Raw genomic sequence first — 27,752 nt, 5'->3', positions numbered from 1 at the left:
TTGAATTGAAGTGCAGAACTTTTAGAATAACCCTGCAACATTCTGAACTTTGATAAGATCTGTTGCTGGAGCAAAACCAGCCTACTGTCAGGTATTGTCAGGTGCTTGTGTCTCACCCCCAGTCAAGCCCCCTTTACTGTGTGGACTGTGAGAGAGCGGGCTGGGTGGGTCAGACAGGGTGCGTTTGTGTCCAGGAGGTGGGGGCGGAGGTCTCTTCTTGGACAGGGTGGAGCTGGCTCCTGGTGTGAGTGTAGAGGGAGGGCCAGATGGGGGAGGAGCTGGAGGAGCGATACATAAAACACATGAGGTGACGAGACTCCCCAAAAAGTCATTCTGACAACCCCCTAACCCCCCGAGAAGATAAAGGAGAGGAAAATGGAGCATGGAGAAGAGGAGGAGCGGAAAATATGGAGAAGAATTTAGTTTTTTACAGAACAATATGAGGAGACAACAAATAAAAAACAGATGGGAATATGGAAAAGGGAAACCATGATTAGGCACATTTCTTGTGGCTCTAATCGGTGAATTTGTTTATGAATACGCCTTTTTGTTTCCAATGGGACTCACTGTTCACTAATATAAAGAAAAGAAGGGTGGAAGCAGCTTATAGAGAGCTCAGCCAGAGAGGAATCAGCTGTGGTTAAGAGTTTACAGCTCAAGGATGGTGGGACATGATTTCCAGCATGATACAGAATTCACGTAGGCAAGAAGTGGAGACTAAGCTTGCCTACATGGTCCCATTGTTTGCTTAATAAAACACCACCACCACCACCCTATGAATGTGAGCTGTAAAGCAGGAAACAACTGAGGGATAAGTGTATATAGGGGGCACACAGCCGAGTAAGGGGGAGAACATAAAACCAGGATATTCACTGATGTATGGTCGAGTGCCAGCCAGAGTGGCGTAGTGCGAATGAGAGCCAAGGAATGCCAAGTGTGGAGCTGAAAGAATAGAGAAACAAAAAAAGAGAAAGAAAGGAGAGCGAGATGAGGAGTGTGGGAGAGAATCTACAGTATGTCAGTCTTAAGAAGAGCTGCTCCCACACACTGTGAAATAACAAGATGAAATCTTATCAGTGGCAAGCAAAGAAAAAGAAAAGAAAAAGAGGAAAAATGGCGCGGAGCTGGCCCCAGGGGGGGGTCTTCAGCACCCAAGGGAGCGCTGCTATCTGGAGAATATCAAGAGTTAGCATGTTATTCTAAATGTATGTATATCATTCAGCCTTTATAATCACATTTTTGCCCATATCAAACTTTAAGAAAATCAACTTATACTGTAGGTGATTTAAAGTGAAATATTCTTTCTTAATCCTGATATCGTTTAGGATGATTAGTAGTGCCTTTTCAATTCTAAAGATCAATTTTGTTTTTTCATGTCTTCTTATTCCTTATCTTTTCCTGAGACATGCAGGTTTAACTTTTTAGCATTGTGTCATGTCTGTTACTATCATGTTCATGTTTAAAGGTAGGGTAGGTAAGAATGGAGAAACCAGCTCGAGTGCGCTAGAATTTGAAAGTATGCAGCTGAAAAAAATCTGCCCCTTCCTTCAGACTTCCTTACAGAGCCCCTCCTCCAACACACACGAACGCGCACATGACCAATGAGGGCACGAGATAAGTTTGTGCACAGATGGAAGGCTGACAGGCAGGTCGGCCGTCCAGTTACTTTAGCCGGGCCGGCTCAGATGATTGGTCGTGCTTTTTACAGCGCCACGGCTTCCACAGATGTATTTATTGTCAAAGCATTTAATGTATTCATTGCTATCAGGATGTTAAGAGCATTCCATGGAATATAACAAAAAGTGTTTCTGAAGTGAATTACCTACCCCACTTTTAAGTGTTTTCATTTGAAATCTAGTCAGCAAAAACAGTTACAGTGGAGACGGAGTTAGGATTAAGCTAAGGATAGTCAAATCTGCCAGCGACAGTCCTCACTTTAGCCAACAAAAGCAACTGTTGTCATCTAGAAATTAAACTTATGTTTAAAAGAAAGGCCAATTGAGGGCTTTCCAAAAGACTCTAATAAAACAACTGGAATCAAGTGATAATTCACACCCTTTGCTTTAAGAAAAATAATATTTAAAGCCTCAAAGGGTTAAAAATGCCTTGTTAAGATGTTTTGCATGTTGTGCAATGTTTTCATCTATAGTAACGCTGTTGGTGTTTCAAACTACTCCACTGAGGGAGGAGTGTTATCTTTGATTGTAATACTGCAGAGCCAGCACGTCCACAGTGTAAGTGTGTATAAAGTGTTTACCTCTGGCCTGACTAACAGCTACCCCCTGCCCTCTCCTGCAGCCATGTTTTCTGAAGGTTGCTGTGTAAGCAATCTTAATGACACCTGCATTCTGCCCTCTGATTTGTGCGTTCAACAAATTACATTCCACTGCAGGGTGTGTGTATACATGTGGACTAACAAAGAAGAAATTTTGGAGGAAAAGTAATTGCGCAGCATTCCTCCGCACCTAATCCTGTCCTTGGTATAATAAACATTAACAGAGCTAATGAAGTACAGTTCCAAAGACTAGCTTCCCTCTACTGATCAGACACAGTAAACAAAGCAGAAGCTATTTGCATAACAGGCTGACATTTGCAAAAGAGATATTAGCATTACATGACTTTATTGCCTGTCATGGTTATAATCTAAAGACTGATGTAGCTGTGGGTGTCGGAGCAGTCAGGTCTGACCTTTGCCCTGGTTCCTGGGGGGCAGTGGCGGCCCGTCGGCCACGGGGGAGGAGGTGAGATCGGTGGAGGCGCTGTACATCTGGTTAGTGAAGGCGCTGTAGGACAGGCGCTGCTGCTTGTCCCTCTGGCTGATGAAGCCCGGCAGGGACAGCTTGTCGTGGGGGGAGAGGCTGGAGGAGTGGCAGAAGCTCTGAGGCCTCGGGGAGCGGTCCTTCTTGATGGGACTGGGCTGCAAAGGGACACGAGACACAGTCTGGGAATAAGAGCTAAAATCATAACCTGTAGGGAATCTCAACCCTTTGTAACTCAAAGGGCCTTGAGTTGATTTTGACCACCTTTTCCCAAATAAATAATAGAAAACACACACCATTTTTTTGAACTGGGCTGTTCATGTCTTATGAGACTCATCACTACAAATAAATATTCGCAACACATCCCGGAAGCTTGATATCTCTGGAGGTTCCATGGTGTTAGCGCCTCATTTAACAGGATTTCACCAAAATCAACACATTGCTTCCCGCTCAGCAGAACTGCCTGCGATTGTGACTCCAAATGTAATGTATCAAACAGCGCAGGGTCTTCTCCCACATCACTTCTTATTTCAAGACATTTTGTGCCACTGCATAGGAGGGGGGGGGGGGGGGGGACATTTGCTAACTTAAGTTGGCCAAAAAGTACCATCACCTGATGATGGCATTACTGGCATGGTGATACTATATAGACATTCAAATTATGCATTTGAATATTTTGATATGCATATTAACATGCCTCGATATTTTGGCCAGTTTCTAATAGTTGCTATTCTTTGGTGTTTCCATCAAAATAAAGAAAGAAAAGGCTCTTTTAATAGAGTCCTGATCAAAAAGAACACAAAAGAACATAAATGGTCAGGAGTTGCCAAAATCAGACTAATTTCTGCAGCTCTTTTAAAACCTTTAAGCTCTAGAGCAGCACTGCTCTGTGGTATCTGCACATCGCACTGACTCAATAGTTTCATTATTAGATTCATCAGCACTGTATAGAGGCGCGCTGAAAACCTGATTCAATTGAAGCTTGAAGGGAACTGAACTCTGATCGAACCTTATCATCGAGGTCATCATCGCTCTCGTCCATCTCCTCCAGTCTGAGGCTCCACTCGTACTCCACATGGATGTGAGGGTTGAACTTCCCCTCTGCAGCCTGCACCAGCTGTCACACACACACACACACACACACACACACACACACACACACACACACACACACACACACACACACACACACACACACACACACACACACACACACACACACACACACACACACACACACACACACACACACACACACACACACACACACACACACACACACACACACGTTCATCAGTTACATTTAAATAGAGACAATCCCAAACCCTATTAATGGAAAACAAGATAAGGAAGTGGAACTCAAATTGTCTACCACTCTAAATACTCAATAAGTTAGACACAAAATAAACATTAAGTGGGAAAAGTCAGGGTCATTTAAAACACTTTCTTTATGGGTATGTTCAGCAGTATACAGCTTCCACAAAGTAACAATATCCCCCATGTGTTAAATGTGCAAATACTTTAATAATATATTTATTTTATATTTGTTACTGCATTTAAAATAGCTTTTTTGTGTCTGCATGGTCATAAAAGCGTTAATAATGAACATACATCAACCATTACTTCCACTCTGCTGTCCCTGTTGCCTGAGGCTGGAGACAGACCTCTGACTGCCATCTAGTGTTCTGAATTATCTCCCTGATAAAATGTTAAATCAACCACAAGCTCTATTCCACAACCAATTCTTTTTATTAGGCAGTGTGCTGGACTTTGAATCAGAGGATAGCGAGTTCAAACCCCACTGCAGTCAGCATGTCGTTGTGTCCCTGGGCAAGACACTTCACCCCAAATTGCTCCTGTGAGGATTGTCCACAGTATTGAGTATGTCAGTCGCTTTGGATAAAAGCGTCTAACAAGTGACATGTAATGTAATGTATTATATGTGATTTTCTTTTAATTCCATGTTTTTTTTAGAGCGTTATAAACCTCTGTGATGTCCAAAATCACCGGCTGTACTTACTGCCTCCTCGCACTGAGTGTTCCTCAGTCGCCTGGCAACATCCAGCGCCGTCTCTCCGTTCTGATTGGCTGAAGGGGAAGAGAGAGGGATGATCAACAGTTAGGAGTGTGGCGTACACAGGACTTTAAGGAGAGGATGAACCTGGACTTGTGACTCACTGATATCAGTCGCTGGCTTGCCCCTCAGGAGTAACTTGAGGCACTCTGGCTTCTCGTACATGCTGCAGTAATGCAGGGCGGTGTTGCCCCACTCCGTCTGCTTATCCACGTTACCACTGGGAGAAAAACACACACAAAGTCAGGACACAGGTTACAAGCTCTAGGGTGATATCCAGAGTCCTGCAGCGAAAGGTTAATGTGGAATAACCCAGGATTTGGGGATTTTGCACGAGAGAAAACAGGATATTTTTAAAAAACTGTCTTTTCCTTTAGTAGTTTAGAATGAGCTTTTAAAATCCCTCATAAAAACATTTGATTAAACAATGCTAGGCAAATTCACTCTTTCTTGTTACAGTAGGCAAATAATCTCTTTTAAAAGGGATTGTATATTATATATTCTCTTAATAACTGGACTTAAACTCCCACTGTACATTTTACATTCATGTTCTATTTAATATTGAATAATCCATTCTTGCAAAATAATATCCTGCATTATATTTGTTACTGGAAATTTGTATATCCACATGTATATTTTCCACATGTATATATATTTTTTATTCATTTCTATTTAATCTTTTTAATGCTATTTTATTTCTATTTCTGAAATATGTTGGACTGTTTATTTCTGTGTCTTAATTTCTCTTATGTAAATTGCCTTGTGTTTTTTTGCTGCTGCAACCCAAATATTTCCCAAATGGGATCAATAAAGTACCTATCTATCTATCCATCTATCTATCTATCTATCCATCCATCTATCTATCTATCTATCCATCCATCTATCTATCTATCATCCATCTATCTATCTATCTATCTATCATATATCTATCTATCTATCTATCCATCTATTCTATCTATCTATCCATCTATCCATCTATCTATCTATCTATCCATCCATCCATCTATCTATCTATCTATTCATCTATCTATCTATCTATCTATCTATCCATCCATCCATCTATCTATCTATCTATCTATCATATATCTTAAATAACAAGAGATATATCTTAAATAATGAGGTCTAAGCATGACACCGTATGAGCGCTGCTATTAATTAGTGAGAGGGTTCCACGTCTTGTGTGTGCACTCGGAGCAGTGGTGGGTAAACAATTGAAAAGAGAAGGGAATAAATTAAAGGCAGCGAACAAGTGCTTGACCCATTTCTTTTTGCCTTGTGGGAATATGAGCTGCAGCGCTAAGCTCTCCTCCGCACGTCCACTGCTTTCTTACAGAGCGAAGCCGAGAACAAGAAAGACTCACGCAGAGCACATTTGATACTGCGTGTTTGCACAAAACTGTGGTTTATTTCATTTTATCTCTAAAGCGTTGATGTGTTAAACTTAATAGATATTTTTGACAGCTTTGTAATTGGCACGAATCGCCCAAAGAAATGCACGTGATGAGGCAATTATATTCCGGCTTTTTTGGGTGAAAATGATTGTGAAACATTTACCTGTTCTGCACAAGGAAGTCCACCAAGTGCAGGGAGGTCTGGTCAGCAGTCCGTACCGAGTAGTGCAGTGCTGTCTCTCCGGATTCCTGCAGGGGGCCACCACACACAGCACAGACACCATGAGACAATCTTGTGCAGCATCCATTCTGTATTCTCTCCCTCTCTGCGTCTCTTTCAGCATTTAAACAAGCTGCAGTAAACAAAATGGCTCCTAAAAATAATATGTCAGCAGGCAAGGCTTAGAGTTTAACATTTTGCCATTGTCTTGCAATAATAACATCTTCCTCTCAAACTAGATCAAGATGTCAGTTCATTAAATGCAGCTTTAAAGATGGAGGTAAAGGATTAAATATAGTGGAGTAAGTGCTGGATATAATAGGGAAGAGTAAGGGCAGTGTGTCCCTGTATGTGTCTGGTTATGCGGGGGAGTGGGATGTCACCGTGCTGTCAGCCATTCAGAGGTACTGACAACAGCAGATCAGATATCAGTGAGTCAGACTGAATAGCGCAGGCAGCAGCAGCAGCAGCTCTCTCTGTCTTCAAACCTCGCTGCATTGCACACTTCATCTTTCATGAAGAGAACTACCATGTCTGTGTTATAAAACCTTGACCCATTTATGTCAGCTTAAATCTGATCATCTGTGTTGTTTACGCGACGGCATTCTCACCATCCACCTCTTGTTATTCAAATGGCATATATATGCCTTATCCAGCGGTGCAAACACACAAAGAGGCTGAACCACAGAATGAAAAACGTGAATCACGCAGATGTTGTCATCGGATTAAAAATGAACTCCAAATGAGTTGATGCCCGACAATGTGATGAAGGTGGCTGGATATCACCACCTGCTGGCGAAGATATCAGGATGACTTTAAATGATCCAGCTGTTGATGATACAACCTTTCATTTACCCGCCAACTAATTCACCAACGGGTAGAAATGTGTCAGTGTTCTCTGTCCCGCTGGCAGGAGGATGATCCACCGCAGTGTCGAGATCTGAGAGGGACACTTCTGGGGTTTGTAGTCCAGTATCGGATCATGGTGTGTGATTAAAAGGATATACTGTAGCTATGGGAGGAGGATGATATGTAGCCAATATTCCAGGCAACATACCAACCAAGAATGTCAACTATTTAAAGGTCATACAGTGAAAGAAAGTAACAACATGAACCCAAGACAATGTAGTCAAACTGCTTGTTTTGTCAGGAGTGTGAATCCTACAAATATGAATATCTAAGACAATCATGGGAATATCCACATGTGAAAAGCTGGAAGCACTGAATTGTTTTCATTGTTTGCCGACTAGTTGCCATGAGCAACAGACCTTCCTCTCAACAGTGTTCATTGCTGAATCTGTCCACCATAGGTTTAAATGTTGTGGTTCACTTTTACCACTCTCATGTCTTTCAATGTGGCCGCAGAAGGCAGCTGTTTCAAGCTTGTAAAACCAACTGCTCACTACCTGTTCAGCACAAAACAGCAGAGGCACAGTTTGCGACCAGCTGGTGGACATAGTGGAAAATGTAGAAGCTACGGAGGCAAAAACGGTCCCTTGCAAGATGGTAGAGACCAAACACGGAGCTAAAAGAGAGTGAATATTGGACTTATATTTGCAAGGTGGACGAAAACAGTGGTTTCAAATAAGGAGTAGAGGCAAATATCCTGATGAACAGAACACTCAGTAAGAAAGTTTAATGATCTGCATGACTAAATGTTCTTTCTTGTTCTAGGTTAATACCCATGAACTAAAAGGACTTACCGCTCCGACCTCGGGCAGCGGCTCCATCAGCTCCACCCCCTCTGCGTAGACCTGGATGAGGGACAGCAGATCCCTGGACTGAACCGCCTCAAACAGGTCGATCATTTTAGCGGACACAGATGTGCACGTCTTCCTCGCATACTTGTGGTCCACATATTTAGCGTAGATGAACTCCTTCCTCACCGTCCTGTGGTGGAAAAGAGGAATTCAGTCAGATGTGATCATATTTATTAAAATCTAGTTTTCAAGCAGCTTTTTGCTTAGATAGTACTCACATGTCACTGGATGGAGTGGGCTTTGGTGAGGGGGTAGTGAGGTTCCCCTCCATGATCTCATTGAAACTACTGTTGCCTACATTCTTGGCCAGCTAGGGGAAAGAAAAACAGGATTAGGTCACAATAGAACAGAAGTATTCACATGTTCTCAGACACACAAGTTCACATTGGTGCTCAAAGAACCAAAATCCGTTCCACTACTCTTTCATTATTTTGAATATTTAACTCCAGATGAAAATAGTTCAGGGTGTGGACCGCCGCCTCGAAAAAAAGAGCTATTTATTCACTCGGTAGACTCTCTGACTCACCAAGAGTTCTGAGGTTCCTAGCTTGTCCAGCTCCATGGACTGGATGCGGGAGATGTGGACCCCCATCTCTCGGTGGATGCCAGAACACTCGATGCAAGTCAGGATCCCCAGGTTGGTGGAAAGCCATTTAGGATCTTTAAAACACAGATGGGGGATTCGTGTTAATGCTCTCCATAATCTACAGTATGTGGTTCCAGTGTGATCACAAGTGGATGAACATAAGTATATTCAAAGTTGGATTTATGCCTTCGATTGTGCAGAATAGGAAATGAGATGAAAAGCTCCAAAGCAGACATGTCACCCCTATCTGTATTCCCAAGTAAATGCCCCAGAAACGTTTTTTAAGAATAAACAAGCGAGTGTTTTCCCAGCACAACATCAGTCCTGCGATTTACTGACGAATCCTTTCATGTGCCTGCACTGTATTCTTGTTCCTTGAGGCTGCTGTCAGGACAGAAATTGGTTTCTCAGCGTCGCTACATTTCATTTATTCCTGTATGATTGCAGAACTTGGGAGAGTTGACAGAAGCTATTACCCCTTTTTGACTTAGGAGGGTTAACAGCAAGACCACTGACACCCAGGCGTAAAGATAACAACCTTTACATGTTCTGCTGTAGAACTTCGACGAAGAGACGTTACCCTTTCTGAATATGCTCAGTTTCCTGTTATAATAGAATAAAAGACAATACACCCAAAATAAACGAGGCCTAGAAATGCAAAGTAACCAGCGACTTTATCTCATTTTGCCACTCCCAGTATTTGGAGAAGTACAACTCTCACACCAGATAAGCATTTAAACAAACAGGACAGGGCCTTTATGTTCCGCTGCGGCCACATTTTGTTATCCTGTCATCGTGAATAAGAGTAACACCCACACACTCTAAACTCCAAACCAAAATGTGCTATAAGACAACATTTCAAATACAATCATATCTTTGTCAGCTCAAAAACAGCTTGCACCTATATTAGATACTTTAGTGAAATCCTGTGGCATGAAAACACATCATTTTAGCTAATGAGACATGCATGTTTTTAGACCTGAATTTAGCTTTTTAAATAAATCACCATTGACTACCTTTATTGTTTTTATCAATAACTGACTTTCAGACCACTCGAGGACTGTGAGAGGCACAAACAGTGGCCACAGTCACGTCATGCTGCAGGAGAGAGACAGAGCTCATTGTGTCGAGCAAACGGCTCGAGCACGCTGTGATGTAGCGCCCTCTAAACCGCTGCTATTGACCGGCGTCACTGCCTGATGTTCTGATGCATCTGGGAGATTTAAGCAGGCTTTAAAAACGCCGAGCTCAGCTGTGTTGGTTGTGATGCTGTGAGGCCGGGTATCGTGTTCTTTGTGGATCTGACAAATGAACACCAGGCAGGAAACGTCAGAGGCATCCCAAATACCGATGAGTCATCCTCAGAAACACAGGCAGAAGGCACACACACACACACACACACACACACACACACACACACACACACACACACACACACACACACACACACACACACACACACACACACACACACACACACACACACACACACACACACACATTTCCCAACGTAACAAACAGATGCGAGCTGGTGATGGGTCAGAGTGCACGCTCGCCATGATGAGCTGATACACGGTGACCTCTATAGCTGATTAATGCTAAAGCGGCAAAGCTAGGTCTTATAGGGGCCGATCCTGGGAGAATATATAATGAGATGGAGATGTACTCTATCTACTGAGAACAGAGCGAACAAAGATGTTGAATGTCATTCAAACGACCTTGTGGGCGTGATGTTAATTTTAGGCAGAGGAAAGGAAACCCTTTCAGAGCAAAAACAGGAATCAGACAGGAAGCAGAGCTTAAACCCACATCTGGAACATGCATTGTGTAGAGTACATGAAGGGACCCAGCAACAAGAATACAGACATGACAAGGCCCCCCCCCCCTCGCGTGTGTAACTTATGTAACGATGAATTCTCAAAGCATGGACATCTCTAACTCTAAGAGCATACATTGGGACGCCTGCTGTGGGTTTTTGTTGAGAGAGGAGAGAAGCTAGAAAGCAGAGTGTGTGTGTGTGTGTGTGCGCGCGCGTGTGTGTGTGTGTGTGTCAGAGGGCCTGAATGTCTACACCACTCCTGAGTGCTGAGTCTCTGCTTCCTAATGTGGGGGAGGATGAGGATCAGGTTGTGTCCTGAATGCTAACAACGCTCGTGCACGCACACACTTTGCTAAAGGCTGCAGGGGGATTTGTAGCTTGTTCAGTTTCCATCCAACTGAAGGACACTGAGTTCATGGCAGCCGTGACAATGCAAAATAAACCAAGGCTTTAAATAAAAAAACATTTGCACACATTGAAACAAAAAAAATGCTGAGGTGAAGGCGCTTCTCATGTAACAGGGATAGGGATGACTAAGCACAAAGCAGGGTGTGTGTGTGTGTGTGCGCATGTGTGTGTGTGTGTGAATCCTCTCTGCCTCCCTACACACCTGCAGCTCCGCAGTCGCAGCATACTTCGTTGCCCGGCATGCGCAGCACGTCCTCTATGATGGCTTTGGTCAGATCCTCCAAACCGTCCTCGCCGCCGCTGCTCTGCTCGCCACGAAACGCCATGTTCAAGGCCTCCTCCTTACTGTTGGTCAGCACCGAGATCCAGCTGCACAGGGGAACACATTGTTTAGGCTTAGTTATTTCACGTAAACATAAAACACCACCAGATATAAAGTAATCAGAGGATTATTTAAGCAATTCACTTTATCGTTTTCTATAAAATGGCAGAATTATGACAAATGGCGATCACAATATCGTAAAACTCTAGAATCCCCTAAAATGTGTTGTTTTGTCGGGCCAGCTGGCCAACACCTAAATACATTGTGATAACATGACATTAAACTGGAACATTTGGGATATATTTCACTTTTTTTAAGATTACCTCAAAATGAATAGGTATATGATTATTAGCCAATTTCATTCCTGACAATTGGCTTATAATTTATTTTCTAGAAAAGAAATGAATCATAGAAAATCGAAATTGAGGTTATGAAAGCTAACACGTTATCACTTATAGGACATCAATCAAATCCAACGGACAAGTCATTTCCCCAATATGATAGATTCATAGACCAAAACTGCATTTAAGATGTGACATTATTACAATTACATGAATACATTTATTTTTCAGTTTAAATTGTCATTTTTTTTTTTTTTCTTGAGTTCACAGATCTACTCACTTCAAAGGTTGAACATATAATCATACACACTGTTAAAGCATCCCCACTGAACTGGCCCTCTCACACACACACACACACACACACACACACACACACACACACACACACACACACACACACACACACACACACACACACACACACACACACACACACACACACACACACACACACACACACACACACACACACACACACACACACACACACACACACACACACACACACACACACACACTGGGCTGCATGAGCTTCACCTCAGCACTTCCTCTGTCATTGTCACTCAGCCCTTTCTTCAAAGGCAGAGGCCAGACAGCGAGTGGGCACATAAACCGAAGTGTTAGATTGTCTGTTTATATGTATGTGTGAGAAACAAGATATTTAAATCCACAGCTGCGTAGGTGTACAGATGCTGCGCCAGAGCATTTGTGTTTACTTATATGATGCATTATAATATGCTCCCAGCCTAATTGAGGGGGAGCGTGATTGCACAAAGCAGCAGCCCTATGGAATACTAAATATTTCATGGAAAATCCCCTGAAGGTGCTGCTGCTGCTGCTGCTGCAGTTGGAAGTGCGTGAGCAGCAGTGAGGAGCAGCTGAATCCCAGAGGAACACAAGTACATGGAGGTCCAGTATGATAGGTTGCATTTTTTAAATAATTTAGTGTGTTTTCCTGTTTCAATTACTTTTTTGTATGTCCACAAATGTTATTTATATCAACAAACATAATACCATCCATCAATATAAAATATTTCAATATAAGCCACATATTTCATTTAGCATTGCCCTTACTTAACATTTTATTTAGAAAAAGTGCACCCCCTAATTTACATTTTCTTTATTTATTTTAATTTTCAGGGCAACTAGTGCCTAGGGTTTACATTTTTAAAGAATTTAAGAATTGACAAGATTAGTTATTTTGCAAACAAAGCTAGCTGTGTGGGTAGCTAACTACCATACCACCTTTTCATCAGCAAAAATCAGAAATATGTATCACTAATTGTTTTATATAACTTTGGTTAAATTCAAGAGGCAACCAGAACAAACACTTTTTGTTTACGTACAATATTTTTATTATATTTTATGCTAGTGTTTCTTCAAATAAAAGAGTCTATGTGTAAATCAAAGTTGCTGTGGAATCATTTCATCATAAAAGTTGATTGACTTTTCGCAGTATGAGGTTACAGAGACCTGAAATACTGCATACCACACATCCCACTGCTCTCCTCGCTGTGCCTCTGCCACCCACTCAGTCTCTCTTGTACTTCCTGTCTTTAAGAGAGCAGCCGCTAAACAACCCCTCCATTAATAAAAACTATTATCTTTGAGATCACAACACCAACTAATTTAGAAGCTTAGGGACAGATACGATTGAAAACCTTAAGACATTTTTTTTTTCTTTGAGCAATATTACTCACATGACAAACTCTTGTTCATCCTCAGCTTGGAAATGATATGTCCGGTTATCTGTTGAATGAAGAAACAATGAGGTTAAGTAAGAACATTTCTTATCTTGCATTTTATAATACGAGAAGCAACTGACAACGTACAGTTATTCAAATTCACTTGTGTCCTAATTGTTGGACAAACCTCAAAAGTAGTCAGCTATTCCTCCATAGATTAGCTTGATATTTAAAAAGGCAGATATCCTACATACTGATGTATATAGCTAACATGGAACACATTTAAAACTTACGAGAAATTAGATCAAAGCACTTCCTGTCCTCGGTGCTCGGCTTGACCTGGCAGGTGAGGAGGTTCAGTTTGACCGGCTGCCTGTTGGACTGTGGAGCAAAGACAGGTTTAGGGTCACAAAAAGCAGAAAGGAAATATAAAACCACATCTTATTACTATATTACACACACAGGGGTTTCAAAAACAAAATAACTTAGTGAGGTTCCATTTTTTAGAATGGCAGAAAATCTCAATTTAAAGAGGGCAAAGATGATTTTCGAATTGCTTTCTTATTCCTTCCAGTGGTAAAAACTCTGAATATATGAAATGTACAATTATTTTAAGCAGAAAGTAGCAACAAATACTCATATATGAGAAGCTGCAACCACCAAATGGATGGTATTTTTTTATTATTTGCACTTACATGGTAAAAACACAAAGACTATACAATGACAATTATTTAAAAAAGAGGCTAATCAAGAAAACTGATTAAGGATATACATGATTTATCAATATAATTATCATTTCTTCTCTTCATTTATCTGTTAATCAACACCATAGCTGTGTAATTTGCATATTAACAAGTTACAAAATGGTGTCACAGTGAAACAGGTTGACCCCAGGACGCTATTGAGAATCTGGAGCGTCATGGCTGGGCTGTGTACTGTAATAATGGACCCACTTGGCACATGCATACTGAGCATTGTCCCCTGCCGGTGACAGGCAGCACGTGCTAATGAAATGCTAACAGGCTGTGATGAGCCGTGGAGCTCGGCTGGCCTGCTGGCAACCCGCCATGTCAACAAGAGTCACCTAGAGTTCAGCTGCCACAAGTTCTGACACCAGAAATAAGAACTTAAAGAGACGCCAGTCTGAAAGAAAATGTGTTATAAGATCTTGTATATCTACCCAGAGTAACACAACGCGAGTGATTGTACAACAGAACAATAGGAAGCCTTTCGTGTCATATGTGAGACAAACCACTTCCGCAGAGCTTGCAGCGAACACAAAGGATGTTATCATGGTTGAGGCAGCGGCTGTGGGAAAGTTGAAATCATGCTCACAAACTAACACTATTAAAACAGAAAGTGACCAATGAAAAATGCAGAGGCTCACACACAGCAAGGGAGGTTCTGAATGTGAATACAGCACAGAGGATCTTCCTTAGGGCCTTCATATAGGTAAGGTTATTGAATAGTCCTTAACAAGGATATGGTTAAGGTGAATTATGTCATATTTTGGATAAATTGAATATTTTGTCTATTGTTTGTGTGCATTTATTCATATAAACCACTTTTTTCCAAAGATAAAGCAAATATAAAAAGCTTTCTGTGTGTTTTTGGTCACCAATGATGTCCATCAAGTCATTTTAGTTTGAATGATGTTGATAGGCAGTGAGACATGTGGTAGAGTGACATCACTACGCAATCATTGGACTTGTATTGGCTAGAGCTCCATTTCTAAGCGGTTGACCAATCACAACCGTGCCGGCCAGCTAACCAATCAGAGCAGACTGGGCTCTGGTTTCAGACACAGGGTGAAAAGAGGTTCTGCAGCACAGAAAATAAAGCACTTTTTAAACAATAAAGCACGTAAACATTTCACAGAAGAGGCACACAAAGAAAATGACCATAATAGGGTCCCTTTAACTTGTTGGTTTGTAGACATCAGGGAGATTCTTATCTGTCTTGATGCCTCAACATTTCTCAGTGTTTTTTAAACAATTCTTCAGATTCTTTATTTTTAAACATGACAGCTTTCAAGTGACAGCTAGGGTAACACAGCCAAAATGCACAGACTACACCTCGTTAATTCCAAAATCCAATCAAACATTTCCTGTTTTTTTCTTTAAGTCCACAATTGGCTCTGTCTTTGCCTGATGAGACATCTGCCACTGCCACAATTAGCTAAACTTGGGGATTGTGCTAAGCTCCTCAGTCTTTATTTCAGACACAGTGGGAGGTTTTAAATCACAGCCAGTGTTACAGAGTTCATTCCGGTGTGATTTCAGTTTCTTGGGTTTCGCAGCGAAGCAGCCACTGCAGCTGCACGAGCCCTCAGACGTGCCAGCATACAGTACGCTCTCACTGCTCTCAGATGAGTCACCCAGGCGCAGCAGGCAGAGGGGGGAGGGGCGACGGGGTTGCCATGACAATCCATCTATGTCAATTCCACACTGCCAGCCTCCAGATTGAGAAAGTCCAACACTACCTCCCCGCATGATGTTCTCTCTTAGATCAGCAAAGTGTGATTGTGTGTGTGTGTGTGTGTGTGTGTGTGTGTGTGTGTGTGTGTGTGTGTGTGTGTGTGTGTGTGTGTGTGTGTGTGTGTGTGTGTGTGTGTGTGTGTGTGTGTGTGTGTGTGTGTGTGTGTGTGTGTGTGTGTGTGTGTGTGTGTGTGTGGTACTCACTGTGGCATGAGAGATGGTGAGCATGCCCCCCTTCACTGAGCACTGCCTCCTCTGCCAAACCTTCCTCAGTCTGTAAAAAAGAGGGAGGGGGGGCTCATTAGGAAAGGACTTGTCATGTGTTTCTTATCTGCGTGGATAAGTTTTGAAATTCTACATTTGAATGCTAATGTCTACAAGCTAATGTTTTAAATGCTACTTCCTCTTACTGTGTTGATGTATTAGTGTCTGTATTAGCGGCTTACCCATCACTCTTCTTCAGCAGGTAGCCTTTCTTCTCACTGCCAAACTCCTTGTTCCCCTGCAGCTGGTGCATGCTGTAGCCACCCTGCTTACTCTGCGAGTCCTGTGCGAATCCACACAAAATGTGCAAACACGCAAGAAATAACAACGTTAAACACAAGTTCTATGCAGAGTATCTGCTGAAAGACATGCAGCACAGCACAGACACACTATACTTAAACATCAAAACACAAGGTCTAATCTCAAACCAAAGGGCTAACATGAAAATGACATCTATAAGGCATGCTCTGAAGCCTCTAAAAGGCCAAACCACTGAACAGACAAATGCCAGCATGCCCAACATGCACCAGAACTTACTCTTCTAGACTTGATTCCAGACAAGCAGAAGGCAGAAAGGGGGAGATAGAGGGGAGAGGTGTGAAAGATCCATCTCAGGTGCTAGGCGTTGAGTGTGAAAAAGTGCGCCGCCCACCCATGTACCATCAAATCCACAATATGCATGTTTTACTGTTGTGCCTACCGTGGGTGATATTAGCAAGAGAAGCTACAGGAAGTGAACATTAAATGTGAACATGCAGAGAATGAATGTGTGAATCTACCACAGCAGGTTATGTTTCTGAGTAAATCCGGGGTTGGCAGGGTTTTAATGATGATGTGAGTCGGGCAGTGAGGGGCTCTCCACTGAGCAGCCAGTGAGGCACAACACTGGTCACCAGCAAAGCCGACCACACACTGGCTACCAGCATGGTACAGCACTGGGCACTCGCTCTGTGCTGCAGGAGACAAGCTCCAAACCGTGGTGGTGGAAAAAATCTGTGTGGCACCTGGAGCAATATGGCTGTTTAAGTGAACCCCATTGCTGTGATTAGCCTTATATGTCTCGGTGTGGGCCTTGTTAAGATTTCCACCTACAACAAGTTTACATTTGGCCAGGTGTGTGTGTGTGTGTGTGTGTGTGTGTGTGTGTGTGTGTGTGTGTGTGTGTGTGTGTGTGTGTGTGTGTGTGTGTGTGTGTGTGTGTGTGTGTGTGTGTGTGTGTGTGTGTGTGTGTGTGTGTGTGTGTGTGTGTGTGTGTGTGTGTGTGTGTGTGTGTGTGTGTGAGCTGCCTACCTCCTTCTGGTCCAGCTGGAGGGAGGACTTGATCAGGTCGCGCAGGGCAGTCAGCTGCTTCTTCTCCTCATCCTGAGTTTGTTTGATCTGAGGAAACAAGTTGAGGAGCAGCGGAACAAAAAGATGACTAGCTGTGTTTACAGGGGGATGTTTATTGTGTTGATAAAAGTGCCCCGTGTAAATACCAAGACTGAAATGAATTGATCTGCTACTAAATGAACTTCTCTTGCTTTCTTTTGTGTATATGTGAAGTTTCCAGATGAGTCATGACAGTTGCTGCAGATGTGCTACTTCCCCTTTCGTGAGAACTGCAGGAGCTTTGAAACGGCTGCTTCAGGAGAAAGCACAGCAGGACTTTGTATAAGAAATGTTGGAGAGCAGTCAGTGTAGGCTCATCCTTTCCAAACGTGTTTTATTATGTGTGTAAGATAGCCTTTTCTTTCCTGAAACCTACTGTAAAGCATATCAACAAGACTCTTTTATTTAGTCATTTTCTATAAGGGGTCATTATGCATACACCTTTATTGGACCTATAGAGATGCTACTTCATTTTTTTACCTTAGACACACAAAAAAGAAAACCACTTCAAGTACACTTTCTAGCTTAAGCAAAAATGAATCTGCTCAATAAGAGAGGCATTCAGGAACTAGCTAGTAAGTGGACCTTAAGTTGAGTATATTTGACAACTTTATAGATGTAATCCTGTAAGAAAACAGTAATCAAGTGTGCAAAAGCTTTGATTGACAGACATATACAAGCCGAAATAAAACAAAATATGACAAAGTATTTACATTATAGAGATCAGCTGCCAGCTTCTCAATATACTGCTTCAGCTTATCCGCTGTCTTCAAGCCATCTTGGAAGAAACTGGAGAATAAAAAGGTAAATGTGAATCTCACGGACATTAACATGCACTGAATACATTTGAGAGTCGCTCATTTATGGGAATTACTACTTTGTAAATGTCAGGTGTTAAGACTTTTGGCCACTATGAAGGTCACACAGAGAGAGGCGGGCGGGGGGAGGGATTGGTGCAGTTTATGTTTAATGTATAGCTGGGCTTGTTCCCGCCTTTGGGTCTTGGCACAGAAATGGTGGCTGTGCGTGTCCACAGCAGATTTGCAGAGGTGCTTAGCACATCCTGAAATCCATCACGGACCTGTCGGCGCAACACACCTCGATGCGGCGCTGTAGCCACAAATCACAGCTAATGACCTCCATCCCTCCATCCCCCTGCCCACCGCTCCTTTCCTCCGCTCAGTACTTTCTCCGTCTCATCTCTCCTCTGCTTGTTGGCTTTTAATCTGAGCACTGAGGATCCCACTTGTGTCCTCCCACTCCATCCAGCTCCCACGTCAAGTACAAGGATGTTTAGTAAAAGTGTTTGTGCTTCAGGTATAGCTTTTGGCCGTGATAACATTCGACCCACCACCACTGTTGTAAAGGTTTGGGAAATATGGACCCCAATAAGAATAATGTTCATTAAGAAGAGGAACATCGTCTCTAATAAGCAGAGAAAGTACTCTACTGGAAATGCCAGTACGGCTAACTGCCTTGCAACTTCCTGGTCCTCTATTGCTGCGCTTATGATGATCTCATTTCATTATTCTGGTGAGGAGTCAATGGCTCACTTTTCATTTAAACCTCACAGACCGCCATTGCACTATTCATTATGAGGCAGTTGAGCATATCTAGAACGCTGTTGTGTCATGATTAGAATTGAATTCTTGCATCCAAAAACCTACGTAATTCACTACATACCTATTTTGACATCATATAGTACTAATGTTGGGATGTTATTTAGAGAAGAACCAATGTATTTTTTTAAAGTGTCCATGCTTCCTTGGGCCAATACCATTTTCAGTTAATAGCCGCCCTCAATTTGTTAAATGAAGAGCATCTGACGTCCAAAATCAACACAAACAGTTTTCTGGCTGTGAGCAGTCACTCCTCCCTGAGGTTCACATCGATTGCTTTTTTTGCCGCTAATCCGTTACCGCTGTTCCTTTGTCCAATCGATCAAGGCCCAGGTTGAACAGATTACATTGGGAAGTATATTGTTTTGTCCTGGTGTTATGACAGGACCAAGCAACTGCGCGAGAAGATTTGTCCTTCTGTCAAAAGCCGTCGTGAGCTGGGGTTCTGGCACGGAGAGCGCCCACTTATTTACCCACCAAACCCCACAGCTGTCAGAACGTATCTGGATGATGACCTGTGCATATTTATGAGAGCTATATATACCCACGTGTGCACCCTCCAGGTCTGTGAATCATACAGGAGAAAAGAAAACTGACATCAAGAGCTGCAAAGACGGAGAGAGACACAACCTTTTTCTCTGACACATTTCTAAGTGGGTGTGATGCACACAACAGGGGAGACTCACAGATTCGGGTTCGGGGGGATTAAGGTGGTACTTACTTGCACTGAGCGTGGTAATACTTAATCAGGTTCTGGAGGAGGTCCACTCCTTTCTTGGTCTTGATCTCATTTACTTTGATCAGGTACTGCAAAGGAAAAGAGAAGTGCAGAGTTCAGTCAGGAGTTGAAATCCAGGGTGGGTTGAAATGATTTTTTCTTGGGTTTAATGAGGCGGAGCTGTTACACAGAGAATAAAGATGTTTCTGCCTTGCCATAGACACTGAAGAGTTTGAACACTTTGCATTATGATAATCGCGTCTGAGTGCTTTGAGAAAGCTTTGATGTACGAGCCATGACTGCCTTGACACCGGGAGTGGGGACTTAAGTGGTAGAACACACTTTCAGTACAGGAAAATACCCAACAGTCTGCCTTGATCTAAAAAAAGATTCAAAAAGGATGCATCATAAAAAGAGAGAAAAGCCTCCAGAGGAAGTGCTTTGCAGACGACATGCTCAGTCTGAGTGTCTGAACATCCACAACAAATCTTCAGACAAGGCTCCCACAAAACAAACAAATATATAATAATCTGAGTTTATCCTACAGCATGGAGATTTTTTACAGAGTCAGACCACTTTTAGCTTCGCAGCGAGATGTTATCATCCACGCAAAAGCTTCCAACATACTGTTTCAATTTGCTCCTCACATCACGTGTGAGGATGCATGTGTACGCATGAGTGCATGTGTATGTGCGTATATGTGTGTATGCATGCATGTGCTGTCCCTTTGTCTGGCTGACAGCGCCCGTTGGATGGGAGATTATCCACATTTTGTCTGCGGCTTCAGTGTTTTCGGAGAGCGCTGCCGCAATGTGCGTGTTCGGACTCTTTTGTGCGAACGAGCAGCATCGCCGTTTCTGAGCAGGACATAATGCAGCGCGCTGAGCCCTGCCTTTCTGCACTCCTTCCCCATCAGCGGGGATGAAAAGGGCGAGAGTGTGAGAGCATCCAGTAATCTGGTGATTGAGTAACATAGAGAGGGAGAGAGCGTGAGAGTGCACGCACAGAGAAATGAGGTTAAGTGGGATGAACAGATTGTACCACTGACTGCAGCAACTCGCCCTCACACAGCAGCTACGCTTGGCGTTATTTTCTGATGACTGTTGATTTAGGAAATGTCTTGATTATTCCGTCTCCTCTTTTTATTGGTTGACAGATAAATCACATAACTCTGTGGATGACGTAACATCTAGGTCGGATTTGATCAATGTTTCACCTATGAAGTAGGTATTTAATGTGCAATTTGATGAAGTCTTTTTTATCAGCATTCCATTTTTACTTTCCGGTATCAAAGTTGACACTGACAATCTCTTCCTATAATGGCAACGTCAAAAGAGAACAGAGAAATGCTTTAACAATTCTTGAATCGTCTTCAAAAAAATAGCTTTGAGCCAAAAGATCTGCAATTTACTGACATAAATGATTTTGACTGAGCAACATAAATGGAAAACTGGGACTTCACATTTTGAATACAAAGACTCAAATGGTAAATTGAAGTTATTGAAGTAACTGCTTCAGCTCGTATACCTTAGCAAAATAAAGTACATTATCTAGAAAATCAATAAAGTATATGCTAATGGTTAAAGTAAGCAGATATGATGAGGGTATGATGAACGCATTCAATACAATCCTTGACTAATAAAAACCTTCTCACATCAAATGCCAAAACATTTTGTTTAAGTACGTATGAATGGCTATATAATTCCAAATGTAACAAAATATATTAAAGAATAACAAGATAGCTATGGCGAAATCATTCTGATGGTTATTTCCTTTATTACATTATATCATATGGTACAATAACAAACCACTATATAAGAGGTTGGTCAGATCAGAGGCTCAATAGCAATGATTCTTTAAATACAGCAGCAGCTGATGGGATATCTGGCTTTCAATTTGTTTAACCTAAACACTGAACTGTACTTGGCTTGAAACACATCATATATAGAAATTATTAAATTATGCTCGCATAAAAGAGCCATTTAAGGATTTTTTAAACCGCAAAGTCAACTAACTACCATTTATAGAGAGGCTGGTTCAGTATCTAGAGGCCAACACCACAAAGGCCTTTTGTCTGCTGCTTTCAGCCCGGAACAACCAACATGCACTGTTCACGGGACTCGTGCAGTCTTGTGAGAGGATAACAAATCAGACGCGCACAGACATGAAAAGATCTGCTGATCATTAGACATTTTAAATCAAATATGGACATGCGGCAGCCAATGAAAGAGGAAGCCAGGGCTAATACAACGTGGGAGCTACAACCCTGGCATCCAACATGAACTGGAGGCGGGCTACAAAAATGTACAATACACTGACTGTTGAACAAATGTTCTAAAATCATAAAAAGACAGAGAGTCAAAGGGGGACAGATATACAGCAAAGATACTGTGCGGGGTGAACAGCTGCATGCTAGCGTTAATGTAGTTTGAACATGATACGCATATTCTTAGATTCACATCCAAAAATCATATAAAAACATGCTTCTAAAAACGTATGTGTCTATCTGTTTTTTAACAAAAGTATAGCCTTGATTAACAGGGGTTGAGTTTCAGCCCGCAGCACCTTAGTGAATCTATAGCATATTTACATCTTCATCATTCACATAGCTATGTCAAATAGCCAAATAGAAGAAATACAGTTGTGTTTGACCATGACAACCAAGAGAGCTTGCAATTGGCATCACGAGAAGGGATGCAAATGTTAGGGTTTCTTATTTGATGCCAGGATTCATACTGGGCCGTTGGGTACGTCCACGCAGCAGCGTTAAAAAAATCTTCCAACGCTTCTGCCCAGAATGGGGTGACGTCACTTTGCCTCACTTTTCGCCGAACTGCATTGTGGGAAGTAAAGCGGAGATTTCCAGGCATCTAACGGCCCGTCCACACAGCGGCGTGCGTTGACGCTTGCCGGCGGGCGTGTCTGACACTCGACCAACAACCAATCACATGAATCTCCCGCCCCTGACACACAAGCAGCGGTTTGATTGGCTAGAGCTTGTACTGGCATATGATTCGATTGGCTGACGCTTCTGCCGAGGCATCAAAAGTTGAACATTGCTCAACTTTTGCAGCGAGCCACGCCAGCAACGCTCCGCGTCACTTCCCACGATGCAGTTCGGCTAAAAGTGACGTCACCCCATTCAAAGTGAATGGGCAGAAGCGTTGGAAGCTTCAACGCACGCCGCTGTGTGGACGGGCCGTGAAGCTTTCGGTGGAAGCGTCAGCCAATCAAATCATATGCCAGTACAAGCTCTAGCCAATCAAACCGCTGCTTGTGTGTCAGGGGCGGGAGATTCATGTGATTGGTTGTTGGTCGAGCTTCAGACTCGCCCGCTGCTACTGATGTGGCTCTTTAGTGTTTAGATAACCATATACTGCAATACTAATGAAATATCAGTAAACTGCAGCTTTACTTTGTGCTAATAATTAACCAGGCTAGTGAAAACATTATATCTGCTAAACATTAGCGTGTTAGCATTGGCAGTGTGAGCATGCTCTGTTAGCAATTAGCATGGCTGGAGTTATCTTTTCTTCTGTTGTTTTCTTATCTGTTTCACTTGTTTGATTTTTACCGCTTTCTCAAAAACATTCAGATAAACCTGACATCCTTAAAGACCTGTTCTGCAGCAGAATAAAAAGTGTGAACACAGGTGGGAAATATGAGTAAAAGGAACACCTCTGAGTCACTGTTCGAGGAGGGCAGCTCAGCATGGGAGGCCACAAAAGGACTGCAGCAAGTTCTGTCGTGAATAATTCACACAACCAGCAGCAGTGCACCGGCATCGGCCCATTATGTAATTTGAGTCAAAAATCCTAGGATAAAACAGTTAACAAGGCGTAGGCGTCACCACCCACGACTAGAGAGGATTTTTGGCAACGGAAAGTGAGATCTAACAGTTTGTTCTGAGTCTCTTGAGCACATAAAGAACTCACATTTGTTTTACACTTAATTCTAGCAGTCGGATTTCTTTAAGTGTGTGTCTTTGAGCGATAACATGGAAGATAACTTAAACTGTGTCACAACACGCTGAGAAGCAAACAAGTCCACTGAACTTGAAGAACATCTGAAAACACTTAAATTAATAACAGTTTTACTTTTTATTATTAGCTGCTCAAATAACAACTCATCACTGGCCATGAGACGTTTAATGTTATATTCAGTCGTACGTTGTTCATTCATTAATGTATCTTTTGGGGCTGCTGTAATCCCTACATGTGGAGCTGCAGGAATTTTAAAGATATTCTCTAAATTATTCAAATTATCTTGAGAGAAAAAAAGTCAACTGGAGCTTAAAATTCCCTTTAAACGCAGCTGGTACCGAAGACTTTACATACATATACATATATGATTTGAATAAGTGGGTGCTGAAACCAAAAATAGCACTGCGTTGGCGGGTTCAAGTTGCTTCAAAGAAGGACGAACCACGGTTGGATTTGGGTGTCAAGAGCCATGATAAAACGGTTATATAATGTCCCTATTCAGTCCAAATAATGCATACAAATAAAAAAATAATAGTATGTTATTATAAGGTGTTACAATATTGTCAGGGCAACGTCAAATGATATTACACTATATTGCTGCAAATGTTGAGCAAGATTAAAATCTCTTGCCAGACAACGCTGTGTTTTTCCCCCCATTCAAATAACTGAAGAGGCTGTGTTGTTCGACACAGTGTGTTTCTTCCTACAAGCTAAAAGAACATCATTGTGAAGGTGAATTTGTGATTTACAAAGAGACAGCATCATAAAAGAGGATATTTGGACGGATCACAATGCTGTGCTGTGGGGATTTAACCTGTAATGTGGCCCTGGCTAACGGCTGGGTTCCTCTGATGTTTGATGCCGACGAGAAATGTATTTTAGCGTAGCTTCATTTCACAACCTACCTCGCACATCTGCAGCTGGAAGAGACGCCGCTCCTTCTCCATCTCCTCGGCGATCTCAGCCCCGGTGATCTCAGTGCGGATCATGCCATGTTGCTTGGCATGCTCTCTCTTCTCCTTCTCGATCTTTGTACTGTCACACAGGAGAGGATAATGACTATTCTTGTATATTTTTTTTATATCATCAGTGTAGGTTTGTGTATGCAATATCTTCTGGCGGACGCAAACAATACTGCTGCACATTAGAAACCCTGTTTGATTCACTATTCAGCAGTCTTTAATGAGCAAAAGTGCAACTTTAATTATCCACTTACAACTTGGCCTCGTAGTCTTTCCATGCCTTGTCGAAGGGCTTCTTAATGTCCTGCGGGAACAAAGGAGGACAAGCGTCAGCAAACAGAGAGGTCACCGTGGGGACGGAGTTATTCGCAGAGTTGGATCACAACCAGAATTCCATCAAATGCCTCCCTCCGCTCACGATTTATGCTCTTGTCGTCTGGCGAGCGACCGCACCCCTCCTTGTACCCCAAACAACAACGGTTCATGACCCAGTTACTCGCCACCCGCCTCAAGCAAAACTCAAAGACAGTGTTTACTCTCTGGGAGATTTACAGTGGGAGCTTTTAAACAGAGCGCTCTCCCCCGTGTCCATGGCCTCTTCTCGCTTACACTCAACTTACAGTGGTTAAAAGAGAGATGTGCTGACGAGGCGTTTATTTTTGCCGTGGGAGGGAAGAAAAAATGTCAGGAAGAGAAAATGTTTTACAGTAAACCTTACCCCTTTCACGCCTTTCAGATCGCCCTTCAGCAGCGAGTCCAGAGTGAAGATGACATTGTGGCTGAGGCTCTGGAGCTGTGGGAACACACACGTTTATAATTACAGTTAGAATGTAGCTGTTGCCACAATCAATCTCAGATAACATCACACAGGCTGGACTCTTCTCACAAACAAGTATTGTCTGCGTAGCTCGATATAATTCATCACTCCAGAGATCCATTGTTTTGTTTATATAAAAAACATCAATGATCCACATGGTTACACTGGGTGACATGTCATTTGACCCGTTGGTAATATAAAATATTGATTAGTGCAGCTTTAGAGGATTACATCTTTATGGGTCTGAGTAACGTAGACAGGGAATGGCAGTTGTTAAGTACAGGAAGGTGGATTGTTCAAATTGTTGTCTTTTGAGGAGAAAACTCAAGCTGGCCTTATCCTTTAACCCACAATGCATCATTGACGCATTCTGCATACGGCTGACTGAAGTCATCAGCAACATAATAGCAAAAGTGCAAGTTAGTCTATTGAAGAATAAGCTTGTTGCCAACAATCTAACCATTAGGATCAGGAAGGTCATTTACAACAGTACGAAGCATTTAAGTCCCTGTTGTTGTTAGCCAAGTCCACCCAGACACACGGTCAAGGAAGTAAACAACCCCTAATGGGCGCTAATGGGCTTCTTAAGTGCCTGTCTTGCATATGTCCAACGTCAGGATCAATCGTCTACTGGCCGGCTGCCGGCGTGCATCCTGGAAGCGGGTCTTTTAGTGCATCATTATCAAAAAAAAGGGGGGAATTTCCATTGATAAAGCCGGCAACAACAAGGCCAAATGCATCTATAAAATCCTTACATTTAAGCCGATAACACATGTAGAACATCTAGGACACGCTCAATTAATCAATTCTCATTTGCAGTGTTCGCACATACCAGCAGCCTTAGGGGCGTAGATATTGAAGTGTAAAAAAGTCACTCAATAAAACACTCAAAATAGAAACTAGGGGAAAACTACGAGTAGGAATCATTTCACTTTGCAGGTATGAAAGTAGCGCCAACTGGTGGATGATTTAGGAACGTTTCAGGACACACAGTTGTTCCTGGTGCTGCCGAGTGTATTCATGGAGTCTAATCTCGCTGTCAGCCACACAGGAAGAGAGGGAGAGAGCGGCGACTGGCTCTTCTTCTAACAACAATCACTCACAGAGGATTCAAACAGGACACATTATTCAACAGAAACGTCAGGGGAAATCCACGGCAGGAAGATAAGAGCTGCGACTGGGGGGGAAAAAACACAAAGCTCGGGGGGTGGATACAGCCGCAGTCAGCTATAGCGTCCAAACAAGATGACTGTGTAGGCACATTTTACAGTTTTGAGTGTGGAGACTGATGAACCTTTATTCTGTGAGGAATCAGCATTAATAACCTCTTGACCTTCCCCACTACTAGCCTCATCTCTACTCTAATCCTAATCTTAACCCCAAATCCTAAACCACTTAGAAGTAGAGACAGAAACTCTCTTCAGAAAGTATTCTTCTTTCTATCCATGTGAGGAGAAGCACACATAGAGCTCTCTGAAACATTGGACTGGCATTACGTTGGACTCACCAGGTTCTTCAGCAGGGCAGACAGCTCCTTGGTGAGGGAGGAGAACTTGACAAAAGCCGTACCCAGGTCGGGGTTTTCCCGGCTGATGAAGTTGCTGCCAAATTTATCCAGAGCCTGAGTGTAGTTCTCTTCATTCTGGACGTGGTCTGTGCGGGAAACAGAGGAGAAGGTTCAACCACTGGTCAGTTAACTGCCCTGAACTCTGGCTGATGATTAGCATGGTTAGCATGTGCACAGGGAAGGAAGTGGGCAATAGCATTTGCATGTCTTGATGGTGGTTAGCTGCAGGTGCAACGGTCACAAAGGTAATGGTTGGCTGGGTGTCAAACCTCAGCACTTTGTATTACCAACCGAAATGTGTCCGCAGATCTGAATATTAAAAACTGTCAAGTGCAAAAAGATGGCAGGTTTTCTTATCACATAGTGTCTGTTTTACATTTTAATTTATGCAAATACAGATAGTTTGCTGGTGAAGTTCACTCCGTGGGTCACAGCTCTTCCATGAATATCCCAACGGTTTTATATATTTGACAACAAGAATATAAGTTAAAGACAATTGAAGAAAAAGGGCGAAATGGGTGAAATGCCATTCTTTGTTCGAAAAAAGCAACACAGGAAAACACCTGGAGGAACAAAGCTTATAAATCTTCTAACATCTTCTTGTGATGTTCA

At 42.5% G+C, this 27,752-nt stretch overlaps 1 protein-coding gene across 3 annotated transcripts in view; it reads right to left on the bottom strand.

The window, feature by feature from the left end:
- The window catches only part of asap1b (ArfGAP with SH3 domain, ankyrin repeat and PH domain 1b), a 50,375-nt gene that overhangs the window by 3,872 nt on the left and 18,751 nt on the right, over positions 1 to 27,752 (bottom strand). Inside the window, exons 3-24 of one of the 3 annotated variants that reach the window (XM_071206958.1) lie at positions 27,081 to 27,226; positions 25,475 to 25,549; positions 25,011 to 25,060; positions 24,700 to 24,829; positions 19,815 to 19,900; positions 18,188 to 18,263; positions 17,397 to 17,483; positions 16,289 to 16,389; positions 16,047 to 16,116; positions 13,659 to 13,746; positions 13,381 to 13,429; positions 11,220 to 11,386; positions 8,731 to 8,864; positions 8,423 to 8,514; positions 8,148 to 8,334; positions 6,388 to 6,473; positions 4,938 to 5,053; positions 4,780 to 4,847; positions 3,769 to 3,876; positions 2,689 to 2,917; positions 874 to 942; positions 117 to 278 (exon numbers count right to left, since the gene is read on the bottom strand). In XM_071206958.1, coding sequence (XP_071063059.1) covers positions 117 to 278; positions 874 to 942; positions 2,689 to 2,917; positions 3,769 to 3,876; positions 4,780 to 4,847; positions 4,938 to 5,053; positions 6,388 to 6,473; positions 8,148 to 8,334; positions 8,423 to 8,514; positions 8,731 to 8,864; positions 11,220 to 11,386; positions 13,381 to 13,429; positions 13,659 to 13,746; positions 16,047 to 16,116; positions 16,289 to 16,389; positions 17,397 to 17,483; positions 18,188 to 18,263; positions 19,815 to 19,900; positions 24,700 to 24,829; positions 25,011 to 25,060; positions 25,475 to 25,549; positions 27,081 to 27,226 — 2,376 coding nt within the window. The remainder of the gene's footprint in view (positions 1 to 116; positions 279 to 873; positions 943 to 2,688; positions 2,918 to 3,768; positions 3,877 to 4,779; positions 4,848 to 4,937; positions 5,054 to 6,387; positions 6,474 to 8,147; positions 8,335 to 8,422; positions 8,515 to 8,730; positions 8,865 to 11,219; positions 11,387 to 13,380; positions 13,430 to 13,658; positions 13,747 to 16,046; positions 16,117 to 16,288; positions 16,390 to 17,396; positions 17,484 to 18,187; positions 18,264 to 19,814; positions 19,901 to 24,699; positions 24,830 to 25,010; positions 25,061 to 25,474; positions 25,550 to 27,080; positions 27,227 to 27,752) is intronic. The other 2 variants (XM_071206957.1, XM_034108326.1) reach the window with 2 other exon arrangements.

Source organism: Pseudochaenichthys georgianus, chromosome 20 (assembly GCF_902827115.2).
Source record: "Pseudochaenichthys georgianus chromosome 20, fPseGeo1.2, whole genome shotgun sequence".
NCBI classification, from domain to species: domain Eukaryota; kingdom Metazoa; phylum Chordata; class Actinopteri; order Perciformes; family Channichthyidae; genus Pseudochaenichthys; species Pseudochaenichthys georgianus.
This window is presented reverse-complemented; position numbering and strand designations above follow the sequence as displayed.